Source organism: Hibiscus syriacus, unplaced genomic scaffold, assembly GCF_006381635.1.
Source record: "Hibiscus syriacus cultivar Baekdansim isolate YM2019G1 unplaced genomic scaffold, ASM638163v2 tig00001728_pilon, whole genome shotgun sequence".
Classification (NCBI taxonomy): Eukaryota; Viridiplantae; Streptophyta; class Magnoliopsida; order Malvales; family Malvaceae; genus Hibiscus; species Hibiscus syriacus.
The window spans coordinates 444,637-459,800 of record NW_024061884.1 but is presented as its reverse complement, the minus strand read 5'-3'; the positions used below and the strand labels follow the sequence as shown (position 1 = coordinate 459,800).

The following is a 15,164-nucleotide window of genomic DNA, read 5'->3' as shown; positions in this document are numbered from 1 at the left end:
CAAAGATCCAAGGCGTGCGACGTCCCGACCATCGTGTATCGGTGGTCGTTCGCTCCAACTGGCCACCCTGAACTGATTGAGGAACCAAGCCAACCTAATCACGGCCAAAACCGAGACCCCAAATAGCCATTTTTCCTTCTATCTCACTCGATCGAGAACCAAATCGCTCCAAGACCGGTCACCGACACTATTCGATGCCACCTCGACTCATCGACGACCTTGGACTCGAGTAAACGACTTTCCAAAACTCCTCACCGACGACAATAACCCTGAAGATGATCGGGTGAACAGATTCCTTCTCTCCTCTTTTATTTTTTTTATTTTTATTTTTTATATTAAAATACATGCATCAATAATAATGAAGAGGAAGAAACTAAAGTACCTTAAAACTCTTAAAACTTTTTCTGTTGATTCCCAATATTTTTTTGCTATCCTTTACATTGTTTTTGTTTGGGTTATATACCCATTATAGATTGGAAATAAAATAAAAAACTTTGATTGACAGTTGAAGGTGCCGTGATTTGTGGGAGATGGTGACCTTGCTGCTGCAGCAGGGCATAGTGCAGTAGGGTATGGTATTGGTGTAGTAGGCATGGAGATGTAGTGTTGCAGTGGACATGGGGAGCTGGACAGCTGCAGTGGGTGGCCAAACTTGGGTTAAAAAACCCTAACTAGGTCTTGGGTTCGTCTGCGGGCTTCGTTTTTGTTGGGCTCAAACTAGTGGGCTGACTGCAAACTTGTATTTTGGGTTACTCTGTAAAATTGGGCTGTTAATTATGTAAAGTAAAAAAATAAATTACTTAACTATAATTATAATGAAATAAAATAAAAAGTGAGAGTGGGATAATTTTTTTCCTACCATGAAATCCATCTTGCTTTTGGAGATTGAATTCACCGTCTGAAGATGAGAAATCCGAACATGACATTGTTCCTTCACGTTGAGGACGTCTTGGTCATATCTTGATGATTCTTTCTCTCGTTTGAGTTCAAGAAATTTGTAAATGACATCATTCCTTCATGTTGAGGATGTCTGGTCGTATTTTGATTTTGGTTTTACAAGGTTCCTTCTGAATGAGGACGACTAGTCGTTTTTAAAATGTGAATATGAAGACAACATTGTTCCTTCTTGCTGAGGAAGTCTAATTGTCTAGAAAAAAATTTGCCTTTGAAAACAACATTGCTCCTTCACATTGAGGAGAGTTAATCGATGCTCAGGGTCAAATTTAATGATGACATTGCTCCTTCTCGCTAAGGAGATCTGGTCATAGTTGCCATTGATTGATCCGAGATAAATCTTTAAGACACTTTCAAAAGGGTTATATGCCATGATTTCATGTCTGCAATTATTCCCTAAAGATGATCTAAATGCAATTTGATATGGTATACATGAAAAGCCCAATATGATTATGTGCAGTTCGATCATGGCATTTGGGACCTTGTTTAATTTTGGTGGATAGATCTTGATAGTGACACGCAAGATATTCTAAATTTTCATTATATTCTCTCTGACCGAGGTTACTTCCTTAACCTCTTGCTGAAATATTGTGCTTAACTTATTTTCCTTGATCTACCTCGAGGAACAGTCTATCTTGTTCAGTTGGATCTTTGACCGAGAGTTGACATTCCTTTTGAGAAAATTTGAGGTAATCTCATATGTTGCATTCCCCTATTAGGATTTCTTTAATTTCTTCATCTTGTAAGACATAGTTATGCTAAAACTAACTTCTTTGATTTAGACAAACTCCTTTTTCAATGATCTACTCGATGATTTAGGGAAATATTTCTTTTGATCTGCGCTTCCTAGTAAATACTCATTTTGAAATCCCTATACTCTGACATTTTTCAGAGAAATGCATAATAATCGATATTATTATTACTCAGTATTTTGATGCTTATGTAAAGGAACAATGAAATGTATTTAAGTGATTTCATTAAAGATTGGTAAAGAGAAAGTATAATTTTTGGACAAGTGTTTTCTTAAGAAAAAGATGAACATCACAGAAAGAATAAAGGCTGAGTACACTCGATATCAAGTGTTGAGTCCTTCTATTTTCTCACCCCAAGTCTTTTCTAAAAATTAACATGTGTCTAGAAGATTCAAATCGTACTAAGGATGTCTAAGCATGAGAGAATCTCCCTTTACTGTTAGGCTTCCGAGGGAATCCACCATTTACAATCCTGAATATTTGAGTCGTTCATTAGAGATTTCCAACTCGAATCTTCCTTTGGTTTCAAGACGCCAATCTTGAGTTTTCATTTTGAACCCCCTTTTATTTTATTCATTTTTTAGATGTAATATCGCTTGACTGAATCAGAATTCACAGGATTAGACAATTCTTCTCCAACAATTTCAGTTAAAACCAACATTCCTACTGAGAAAGCCTTTTTCATAACATATAGAGCTTCCCAAATTGATATCCACTTCCCTCGAAAGTCTTTTTACGTAGGTATGATCTTTTTCAGCACTATATCCCCTTCATTAAATTCTCAGGGTTTGACATTCTTGTCATAGGCTCGTATCATCCTCTTTTGATATATTTGGTCATGCCATATAGCTCTCAGTCTTTTCTCTTCAATCAAATTCAATTAATCAAACCTATTCTGAATCCAATCATGTTGAAAACATTTTGATGTTTCGATATAACAAATTAAATTAAATGAATTTTAAGATTTCACAAATGATTTTCTAAGTATATTAGATTTAATTACTCGAATATCAAATTATTACTCCAAGTCTTTCAAGATCAATTTCAAACCTTACTAAATGTGTAAAATTGTGTTTTATACTTAAACTTTTTTAAAAACAATTTCCACAAAGAATTTTGAACCAAAATCAAGCCTAAAATCAAATTTTCAAAGTGATGCACCAATTAATTTTTGAAACATCGAATGCATTTTATGCATCGATGCACATACCATGCATCGATGCACTCAGTGCATTTGATGCATCGATGCACAAGACCATGCATCGATGCACTCAGGCTTTTTCAAAACATCGAATGCATTTTATGCATCGATGCACTCTTAGTGCACCGATGTACTGAGAGTCCAACGGTCAAAATATTTGAATTTTACACTGATGCACCGATGCACCTAGGGTATGCATCGATGCATTGACGCTCCCAACTACTTTAATTAATTGTTTTCACACTTAAACGTCTCTATTAACTCCACTAATCATCCCAACATTCAGAATCATTTGAAGGTGTATTTAAACAAAATTAGAAGCCATTGATAAAAAACAAGAAACAACAATCAACAAGAATCAAGAGAGAATCAAAGAGAAAGCATCAAACCTCAAGTTTGAGCATTTCAAGCCTATTTTTCATTCAATATTCATTTTCTTTCAAGAACACTACTTGTACTCAATTGTATTCATTTTTTAGTGTTATTTTCTTTGTTCTAGAATTGTGAAAACAATCTACCTTGTGAGGATTTCCTTGTAAGTTTGCAAATTTGTAATATTCTCTTTGAGAAAGAGTGTTCTCAAGAATTGGGGTATATTATTGAGGGAATTGTAAGGTTATCTCTTTGGTCTCAAAAGAAAGAACAAATTAGTGAATTTGTTGGAAAATCCTTAGTGTGGATAACTAAGGTAGTGGACGTAGACTTTGATTGAGAAAGTCGAACCACTCTAAATCGTTGTGCAATTACTTTCAATTTTCTGCAAAAGCTTCCATAAAAATTTCAATTGCCAATTCACCCCCTCTTGGCTGATTTCTTCGATCGATTAACTCAACAATTGGTATCAGAGCCTCACTCATTTGAAGGTTTAATCACCTCTTGAGGTGATTTGGGAAGAGTTACATCGATTATCAAGTCATTAATGGCATCTACTTCAAATGTCGACTCCGGTCTCGATTCGATGCTCGTCAACAAGACTCCTTTCTTCAATGGAGCTAACTTTGCCTATTAGAAGAATATGATGATGTATTTCATTCAAGCAAGTGACATGGGAGCATGGAATGTTGTAGAAGATGAATATATCAAGCCTCTCACTCATCCAAGATTGTGGAGTGAAGGAGAGACAAGAATGTTCCAGCTCAACTCCAAAGCAATCCATATCATATTTTGTGCTCTTGGACCAGATAAATATGGAAGAGTTTCATCTTGTACAACTGCCAAAGAAATATGGGATAAACTACAAGTCACTCATGAAGGCATCGATGAGGTAAAAGAATCTAAAATTAATCTTCTAACACATAACTATAAAAATTTCAGGATGAAACCAAATGAAGATATCAAAGCTATGACGGATAGATTCTCAACGATTGTCAATGGTCTCAAATAATACGGAGAGATCATTCCAAATGAAAAGCTTGTGAGGAAGTTAGTTTACTCACTTCCAAAATCATGGCAATCCAAGAAGACTACAATCATCGAGGCTAAGAACCTAAATCCTTAACTCTTGAAGAGCTAATCGGTTCCCTCCTCACTCATGAAATAATGATTGAAGATGAGGTGGACCTCGATAAAATTGACGAGACACCAAAGGAGAAGGAGAAGAAGAAAAACATTGGAGTTGCTCTCAAATCCACAAAAGATGAGAGTGATTCGGATGAAGATGACGATGACGAGGAAACATAATTGTTTGCCAAACGATTCAGAAAAATGATGAGACCTTACGAGGAAGAAAATTCAAACGAAATGAAGGCCTCAAAAATGAACCAAAAGAGAATAACCCTATCATTTGTTATGAATGCAAAAAGTCGGGGCATGTCAAATATGATTGCCCATAATTGAAAAGAAAGGGTCAATCAAAAAATAAGCACAAGGCTCATGTGGCTACATGGAGCGATGAAGAGGGTTCTGATGAAGAGGAACAAGAAGTAGCAAACTTGTGCTTGATGACATTCGGGGAAGATTCTAAGGTAACCTCTAACTCATATGAATTTGATGATTTATCTTATGATGAGCTATTAGAGGAATATAATGAGTTGTCTTCGGATTATGAGAAATTGTTTTTAAAATATAAAAATGATGTTTCAAAATTGAAAAATGAAAATAAACTCATATCCAAAACCAACAACGATCTTGAAAGTAAAATCAAAGATTTGCAAATCAAACTATAAGAGTTTGAAAAAAAAAATTGGATTTGCAAAATTTACTTTCAAAGGTCAATGATGATCATCAAAAGAAAATTGATGATCTTAAAACTTCTTTTGATAAAGTTGGAACAAAACGTTTTGAAAATGGAGAAAATTCAAAATCCAACTTTGTTATAAAAAGTTTTAAAAACTACAATCATAGAGGTCCCTGAAGAACCTCTAATGGAAAAAACGTTAGAAGTATATGGGTTCCTAAAGGACTTATTACTACTAAAGATAAATATATTCTACACAAATGGATACCTAAGGGGACTAGGATTTTGGAAACTAATGAATATGGACCCAAAAGAATTTGGGTACCAAAAATTAGAAATTAATCTATGTTTGTAGGAAAAGGAGCATTGCTACAAGGCACGGGAATCAAATTCAAACTCATGGTACCTTGATAGTGGATGCTCAAGACACATGACCGGGGACAAAAGCTGATTCATAGAGCTTAATGCCAAAAATGAAGGAGAAGTGACTTTTGGTGATAATTCAAAAGGTCACATCAAAGGTATAGGTACTATAGGTAATACCTCTTCCATACAAATTAAAATTTTTTATATGTGAATGGATTAAAGCATAATCTCTTAAGTATTAGTCAATTATGTTATAAAGGATTCAATGTCATGTTTGAAACTAATGGTTGTAAAGTTATTGACATTGCATCTAATCGAATTATGCTTGTTGGTCATAGAATAGGAAACATATACATCGTGCATTTAGACTCTATTGATATAACTAATTTATGCCTAGTTGCTAAGGATGAGCATGATAGCTGGTTATGGCATAGGAGACTAGGACATGCTAGTATGAGTGTTTTGCAACGACTAATTCAAGGAAATTTAGTTCGAGGGTTGCCTAAGCTTAAATTTGATAATGATAAAATCTGTGATGCTTGTGCTAAAGGAAAACAAAAGAGAATTTCTTTTAAATCCATTAATGATGTATCAACTAGTAGAGTATTACAATTGATCCATATAGATCTTTTTGGGCCAACTAGGACTACTAGCTTGGGTGGAAAACAATATGCATTTGTCTTGGTAGATGACTATTCTAGATATACTTGGGTTCTATTCTTAATTACTAAAGATGAAGCATTAGAAAAATTTATCACGTTTTCAAAAGTAATCCAAAACGAAAAAGGTTACTCTATAACTAGTGTTAGGAGTGATCATGGAACTGAATTTGAAAATCTTGGATTTACTGATTTTTGTAATTCTAATGGTATTAGTCATAATTTTTTAGCACCTAGAACCCATCAACAAAATGGAGTTATTGAGAGGAAAAATGAAACTTTATAAGAAATGGCTAGAACCATGCTCTGTGAAAATAATTTGCCAAAATATTTTTGGGCGGAAGCCACAAATACCGCTTGTTATGTTGTAAATCGAGTAATGATTAGGCCAATCTTAAAGAAAACTCCATATGAAATTTTCAAAAATTAAAAGCCTAACATTAGCTATTTTCATCCTTTTGGATGTAAATGTTTTGTTTTAAACAACGGTAAAGACAATCTTGGCAAATTTGATGCTAAAGTGATGAAAGAATTTTTTTGGGTTATTCCTTAAATTCTAAATCTTATCGAGTATTTAATAAAAGAACTTTAGTTGTAGAAGAGTCTATACATGTTGTTTTCGATGATAATCCCCTTCCGAGGAAGGATTCTTGTTTGAATGATGATGTAGGTGATGGTGAACATGACGTTGGAGAACCATCATCAAAGGAAGAAACGAAAGATTATGAAACTCAAGATCCTCTCGAGAATCCAACCATTGAAGAAAGGGAAGTATCTTACCCAAGAGAGTACAACTATGTCAAGGATGGTGAGATTATAGGTGATCCATCAAAAGGGGTAACAACTCGATCGTCTCTTAGAAATATTTGTAATTATGTTACATTTATCTCATGCATAGAGCCTAAGAATATTAAAGAAGCATTAAAAGATGAACATTGGATTATGGTTATGCAAGAAGAGTTAAATCAATTTGAGAGAAGTAAAGTATGGACATTAGCTGAAAGGCCTAGTAATAAATCTATTGTAGCTACTAGATGGGTGTTTAGGAATAAGCTTGATGAAAGTGGTAATATAGTGAGAAACAAGGCTAGACTTGTTGCTCAAGGCTATACTCAAGAAGAGGGAATAGATTATGATGGAACATACGCTCCCGTAGCTAGGATGGAAGCAATTAGAATGTTATTAGCATTTGCATATTTCTTGAATTTAAATTATATCAAATGGATGTTAAAAGTGCATTTTTAAATGGTTTTATAAAGGAAGAAGTGTATGTGGAACAACCTCTAATTTTTGAAGATTTAAAATTTTCAAATCATGTTCTTAAATTGACAAAAGCACTTTATGGTTTAAAACAAGCTCCTAGAGCTTGGTATGAAAGATTGTCAAATTTTTTAATTGAAAAAGGTTTTTCAAAAGGGAAGGTTGACACTACATTGTTTTTAAAGCATAAAAGGTAAAGATTTATTAGTAGTTCAAATTTATTTGATGATATAATATTTGGTTCTACTAATGATGTTCGTTGCCAAGAATTTTCTAAGCTAATACAAAGTGAATTCGAGATGAGCATGATGGGGGGGCTCTCATTTTTCTTGGGACTCCAAATAAAGCAAAGAAAAGATGGCATATTCATCAATCAAGCTAAGTACGTTAAAGATATGCTCAAGAAGTTTGGACTGAAAAATGGGAAGCCACATAACACTCCAATGAGCTCATCGACAAAGCTTGACATAGATGAAGGAGGTAAATGTGTGGATGTTAAATTATATAGGTCAATGTTTGGTTCTTTGCTTTATCTAACTGCAAGTAGACCGGACATTATGTTTAGTGTTTGCTTATGTGCTAGATTTCAATCATGCCCTAAGGAATCACATTTACTAGCTGTTAAGAGGATCTTTAGATACCTTAAGGACACTCCTAGTTTAGGACTTTGGTATCCTAGAGACTCTAGCTTTAGCTTACATGTCTTCTCTGATGCGGATTATGGAGGATGAAAATTAGATAGGAAAAGCACCTCCGGTACTTGCCAATTCCTTGGAAATATGCTGATTTTGGTTTTCAAAGAAACAAAATTATGTCGCATTATCTACCACTGAAGCGAAATATATTTCAGTCGGTAGTTGTTGTGCACAAGTTTTATGGACGAAACAACAACTTTTTGATTATGGAATTGAAGTAGGTACCATTCCTATCAAGTGTGACAATACTAGAGCTATTTGTCTCACTAAAAATCTCATCCAACACTCTAGAACTAAGCATATTGAAATTAGAGATCACTTCATTAGAGACCATGTCGCTAAGGAAGATGTAGTTCTAGAATTTGTTGATACTTTGCACCAATTAGCGGATATCTTTACAAAACCTTTAGACAAAGAAAGATTTTGGACACTTAGGAGAGAATTAGGTTTAACTGACTTATCTTCACTTAGTGTTTAAAATGATTTTAGCATTTTTTAAAAATAAAATGAAAAATGCATATAATGATAATTTTTAATTGCATTCATTGCTATTAGTTAGGGGGAGTTTATGTTCTTTAGAGAAAATTAATTTTATGTTCAAATGAAGCTTAAGGATTAATTTGATTGATTGAAAATGATTAATTTTCAATATATTAGTTGCCAATACCACTAGAGCTAATTAATTTAGCATTTTAAGTGTTTGAAACAGATTTTTGACATTTTTGTGCTTCATGCATCGATACACTTAACAGTGCATCGATGCATCCCTTTGAATGTGCATCGATTCATCATGTTGATGCACCGATGCACGCCTTGAATATGCATTGGCATGGGGTTATGCATCGATGCATCCGTCGGGTTTTGGGTTTAAAAGGCTTGTTTTCTTATTTGTTTCAAACCCTAAACCTATATCCTCATCAGTCGTACGCCCCTCTCACTCTCTAAATCCTCTTTTTCTAAAAATCAACGTAATTTTGTCGGAATCTTCAAACTTTTCAACTCCTAATCCTACTTTAATCATCAAATCGTGCAAAACAACATCACATTCCTCTCAAATCCAAAATTTTCAAGGTAATATTTCAAAACTTCTATTTTATTGATTTTTGATCTTAGACTAGTTTTAATTAGTTCTAGATGAACATTATATCGGGCATTGAATGTTTAATGATTACAAACTAGTTTTTACAACTAATTTCATCAAAAACTAACAAATTTTCAAAGATTTTTCTGAATTTTCGAAATAAAAAAAATTATTATATCAAAATCTGAATTTAATTTTTAAATTTGATTTTTGATTTAATTATGTTGTTTTCATGAAAACTATACATATTATGATTATTTTCAAATAGTTTTCAAAACTTGCCCATTAGGATTTGATTTAGCGAACCTTGAATTATTGAGGACTCAGTTGAGTTTTGGGATTGATTAAATTGCATACATGTGTTTCAAATTGCAGGTTATATTTATTTTTCCGATTCCTAAACCATGTCTAATCCCAAACGCCCTAGGACTTCGTCGAGTCGTTCTCGTTCAAACCAACCTCCTAATCCCATTCCTCCTCTACCTTCATCTATTAGGATCTTGTTTTAACACGCCTGAGCGTCGTAGAGACGAATTGTACTCTAGGTACAGAAATTCTTTTCAAACTTATAGAATCTGGAAAGAGCGTATTCCTTCTCTTCAAGCTATGATAGATATTAACTTTGAATACCTTCCGATTCTTAAAGCTTGAAAGTTTGATAAAATGTTTCAGCTCAAACCTATTGTTTATCAATAGTTAGTCCGCATTTTCTATTCCAATGCGATATGTATTCAAAATGAAACTCAATGTGGGACTATAGCCATTAGATCATATCTTTTAGGCCAATATATTAATATTGACCCCACGATTATAGCTTCACGTTTTAGGTTAGATGATGATGGGATATATAATGAGAATGAAACTGTAGATTATCCCTATGTTCCAAATGCTAGTGTTAGTACTCTACGATCTCATCACGATCATTTTCTTCATCTGATGATCTCTTGGTGGTTTAGACCATCCGGAGGTAGGTACTCCACTCTTCGTATTAGGGATTTGTGGTGGATGCACTGTCTCAAGAATAAGATCAAAATCAATCTACCCCATATTATCTTCAGTCAACTAGTTGATTCATAAACATTGTTCCTTCAAAACATGTCGAAACATTAGTTTATGGATGTCTTCTTAGTAACCTCTTTATCAAACTTGGTCTAGACATCTCTCTCGACAATCCTATCCCACTCCAAAACCAAATCAATCTTACTTCCTTGAAGAAAGCGGATTGTAAACAAGACGAGGAAACCAGACTTTGGGTATTTCGACCCAGTAAGCAAACCCTGGGAGCTAGCTCTTCACGAGCTGCTCCTAGCTCTTCTCGTGCTCCTCCTCCTCCTCCGGCACCGGCTGCTGATGATGATCCTAAGTTTCAACAACTTATGCAAGATATCGACTATCACGTTCCAGACGATGAGCCTGCACCGGAACCAGCTCCACAAGAGGATCAAATGCCTCCATATTTTCGTTCGTTTTTGGAGACATTTGATCTACGGTATACTTCCATCGAATCCCACTTAACTACTCACGAAGCAGTAAATCAATGCTTAGACACTTTGGAAGCTCGACAGATGTAATTTCAAAGGGAGATGCTTGCACGCATGGATGCTCTCTCTCTTGAGATGCAAGCCCGATTTCCTCTTTCACCTCTCGATCCCTCTATGGACGAGTAGACCTTATTTTGTTTTGGATCATCTTTGAACTTTTATTGTTAAAACATTTTGAATACTTTGAGGATTATTGTTTTTATTTGGATTGTTTGAAGATATAATTTGGATTCTTTGTGGTTTTAAACTTGATATATATATTTGGTTTGATCTTTATTATTTTGAGCTTAATGATTATTAATTTTTGCATCATATTAGTTCATTTTGACCAATTATGCCATTTCACATTTAATTATGAATATTGCTTATGAAACTAATGACTAATGTTTCTCTTGATTGTGATCTTAGCAGCTTAAGCTATATTACTAATCAATTGGCTAAATATTTTTCACAACCTTGTTTAAATATTTGAGTCTTTTTGATTTAACAAAAAGGGGGAGAAATGTCGTTTTAAATGTTTTAAAGGGGAGAAGTTTATAGTAAGGGGGAGTAGTAATTTCAAAATTGATTTCAAAACTTATCTTTAAAGAAAATCTTAAAATTACACAAATGTTTTGTTATATCAAAAAGGGGGAGATTGTTGAAAACATTTTGATGTTTCGATATAACAAATTAAATTAAATGAATTTTAAGATTTCACAAATGATTTTCTAAGTATATTTGATTTAATTACTCGAATATCAAATTATTACTCCAAGTCTTTCAAGATCAATTTTAAACCTTACTAAATGTGTAAAATTGTGTTTTATACTTAAACTATTTTAAAAACAATTTCCACAAAGTATTTTGAACCAAAATCAAGCCTAAAATCAATTTTTCAAAGTGATGCACCGATGCACCAATCCATGCATCGATGCACCAATTAATTTTTTAAACATCGAATGCATTTTATGCATCGATGCACATACCATGCATCGATGTACTCAGTGCATTTGATGCATCGATGCACAAGACCATGCATCGATGCACTCAGGATTTTTCAAACATCGAATGCATTCTATGCATCGCTGCACTCTTAGTGCACCGATGCACTGAGAGTCCAACGGTTAAAATATTTGAATTTTACACTGATGCACCTAGGGTATGCATCGATGCACTGACGCTCCCAACTGCTTTAATTAATTGTTTTCACACTTAAACGGCTCTATTAACTCCACTAATCATCCCCAATGTTCATAATCATTTGAAGGTGTATTTAAACAATCTTAGAAGCCATTGATAAAAAACAATCAACAAGAATCAAGAGAGAATCAAAGAGAAAGGATCAAACCTCAAGTTTGAGCATTTCAAGCCTATTTTTCATTCAATATTCATTTTGCTTTCAAGAACACTACTTGTACTCAATTGTATTCATTTTTTAGTGTTCTTTTCTTTGTTCTAGAATTGTACAAACAATCTACCTTGTGAGGATTTCCTTGTAAGTTTGCAAAGAAAGAGTGTTATCAAGAATTGGGGTATATTCTTGAGGGAGTTGTAAGGTTATCTCTTTGGCCTCAAAAGAAAAAACAAATTAGTGAATTTGTTGGAAAATCCTTAGTGTGGATAGCTAAGGTAGTGGACGTAGACTTTGATTGAGAAAGTCGAACCACTATAAATCGCTGTGCAATTACTTTAAATTTTCTGCAAAAGCTTCCACAAAAATTTCAATTGTCAATTCACCCCCATCTTGGCTGATTCCGTCGATCGATTAACTCAACAAATCAGTCTCATTTAGTTTCAGCTCCATCAACACTCTCAAAGAAGGGATTTCTACCTTAACAGGCAAAACTACTTTCATCCTATATACTAAAGAGAACGGTGTTGCCCCAGTCGATGTGCAAACAGATGTATAATAAGCAAGCATTGCAAAAGGTAATTTCTCTTTCCAATCTTTATATGTTTAAGTTGTTTTTATGATGATCTTCCTGAGATTTTTATTTGCTGCCTCTACTACCCCATTAATTTTTGGGCGATAAGGAACTTGATATTTCACATAGTGGAGAATGTCATAATACCTCGGGAGACCATCATATTCTTCCTCTTCAATATTGAAACAATGAGTCGTCATTTCTCTTAAACTCATTCGAATGGGCATAATTTAATCTTGATCGTTGGCCTTGAACATGGAAGCTAACGTAGCCAAGGCATCCACCATTCGATTTTCTTCGCGTGGGAGATAGGTGAAAGTAATCTCTTCAAACTCATTGATCAAATCCATCACTAGATTCTTGTATTCTATCAGCTTGGAGTCTTGAGTCATCCATTCTCCGTGAAGTTGGTAAATGACTAGAGCAGAATCACCAAATACTTCCAAGATTTTAATCTTGTGCTCAATTGTAGCTCGAATACCCAAGATACATGCTTCATACTCTTCCATATTGTTTGTACATTCAAAGGCGAGCCGACTAGTAAAAGGATAATTATCTCCTTCAGGTGAAACTAGTATTGCCCCAATTCCATATCCCACGACATTTGAGGCACCATCGAAATTCATTTTCCAAACTTCATCCTTCAAAGCCTCTTCTTCTTCTTCTGTAGCAAATATACTCATTAAGTCCTCATTTGGAAATTTTAATTTTAATGGTTCATAGTCTTCTAATGCTCTGCTTGCTAGAAAATTAGCAATGCCACTTTCTTTTAGTACTTTTTGATTTGTGTACACTATGTCAAATTTAGACAACAATATTTGCCATCTCGCCATTCTTCCAGTTAGAACCGATGATTCCATCATGTACTTTAACGGATCCAACCTTGATATCAACCAAGTGGTGTGATATAACAAATATTGTCTCAGCCTTTTAGTAGTCCATACCAAAGCACATCACAATTTCTCGATCAAAGAATATCGAGTCTCATAGCCAGTGAATTTTTTACTAGGTAATAAATGTCTCGTTATCTTCTTTCAGTTTCATCATGTTGTGCCAATAAACATCCTATTGACTTCTCAAAGAGAGTCAAATATAAGATCAATTCCTTATCTGGGATTAGTTGCATTAAGACCAGAGTGTTTGTCAAGTAATTCTTGATTTTATCAAAATATTCTTGAAAACTATCATCCCATACTCCAGGATTTTGCTTTCTTAGTAAACGAAAGATTGAATCACATTTCTCAGTTAACTGAGAGATTACTTTGGAAATATAATTTAACCTCCTCAAGAATCCCTGTATTTCTTTTTATGTTCGAGGTGGTGGTAGTTCTAAGATTGTTTTGGCTTTATCAAGATCTATTTATATCATTTTTCACCGACTATAAACCCCAATAACTTCCCTGAAGTAACTCTAAAATTGCATTTGACTAGGTTAAGTTTTACCTGATATTTTCATAATTTTATAAATAGATTCTTTAAGACTACCACATGTTCTTATCCAGTTTGTTATTTGACAATCATATCATCCACGTATACCTCTATCTCTTTATGCATCATATCACGAAACAAAGTAACCATGGCTCGTTGATATGTTGCCCCTGCGTTCTTTAATCCAAAGAGCATCACCTTGTAATAAAATGTTCCCCACATTGTCACAAACATCGATTTTTCCTTATCTTCGGGGTCTATCTTGATTTGATTGTACCTTGAGAAGCCATCCATGAAGGAGAAAAGAGCATTTCCAGCTGTATTGTCGCCGAGGGTATCAATGTGTGAGAGCGGGAAATTATCTTTGGGACTTGATCGATTGAGATCTTTGTAGTTAACACACATCCAAACCTTGCCATCTTTCTTTGGAACTGACACTATGTTTGCTACCCATTCAGGGTATTTTGTTACATGTAGGAAACCAGCATCAAACTGTTTCCTCACATATTTCTTTATTTTTAACAACATATATGGCCTTATCCTTTGAATATTTTGTTGCACAGGCTTGCATTCTTGCTTTATTGGCAACTTGTGGACCACAATGTCAGTGTCTAACCCTGACATATCATGATAAGACCAAGAAAACACATCTTTGTATTCTTGTAGAAGGTTTTAGCGTTATTGTCTTATTTTTTATGAGAGCGACATGCCGATCTTGACCTCATTTTTGTCCTCATCTGTCCCCAAATTTATTGTCTCAATTTTCTCTTTATGGGGAAAAATTTGTTTATTTTCATGTTCTATCATTCTAAAATATTTAGGGTTCAACTCGCATTCCTCATCATCCTTACAACCCTCAGATTCTTCAAGACATATGTTATTTTCAAAATCAATTTGTGGTTTGGATATATCTTTATTCGAACAATTGATATCTGGAGGCATGTGAATGGAAAATAGTATATTCATATGTGGACAAGAATTTTATTTCATATTTACCAAAGAAAAACTATGATAAAGAGGTAAATAAATAAGATATTTTCTGTGGAGAAAATGAAGAGAATTCATTATTTCATTAATGTAACGATGAATAACAATCCGTCTTTACAAAAATAACCCTACTTTATTTGGGTAATTATTTGGGTAA

General features: G+C 34.1%; 1 protein-coding gene across 1 annotated transcript; it reads right to left on the bottom strand.

Annotated features, from left to right (window-relative positions):
- Nucleotides 1–12,822: 12,822 nt before the first annotated feature.
- LOC120132408 (uncharacterized protein Mb2253c-like) lies at nucleotides 12,823–14,439 on the bottom strand. The gene is made up of 2 exons (XM_039149174.1): nucleotides 14,298–14,439; nucleotides 12,823–13,256 (listed from the first exon to the last, which is right to left on the bottom strand). Exons 1-2 carry the CDS (start codon nucleotides 14,437–14,439, stop codon nucleotides 12,823–12,825), a joined length of 576 nt encoding a protein of 191 aa, XP_039005105.1.
- Between the last annotated feature and the right edge of the window lie 725 nt (nucleotides 14,440–15,164).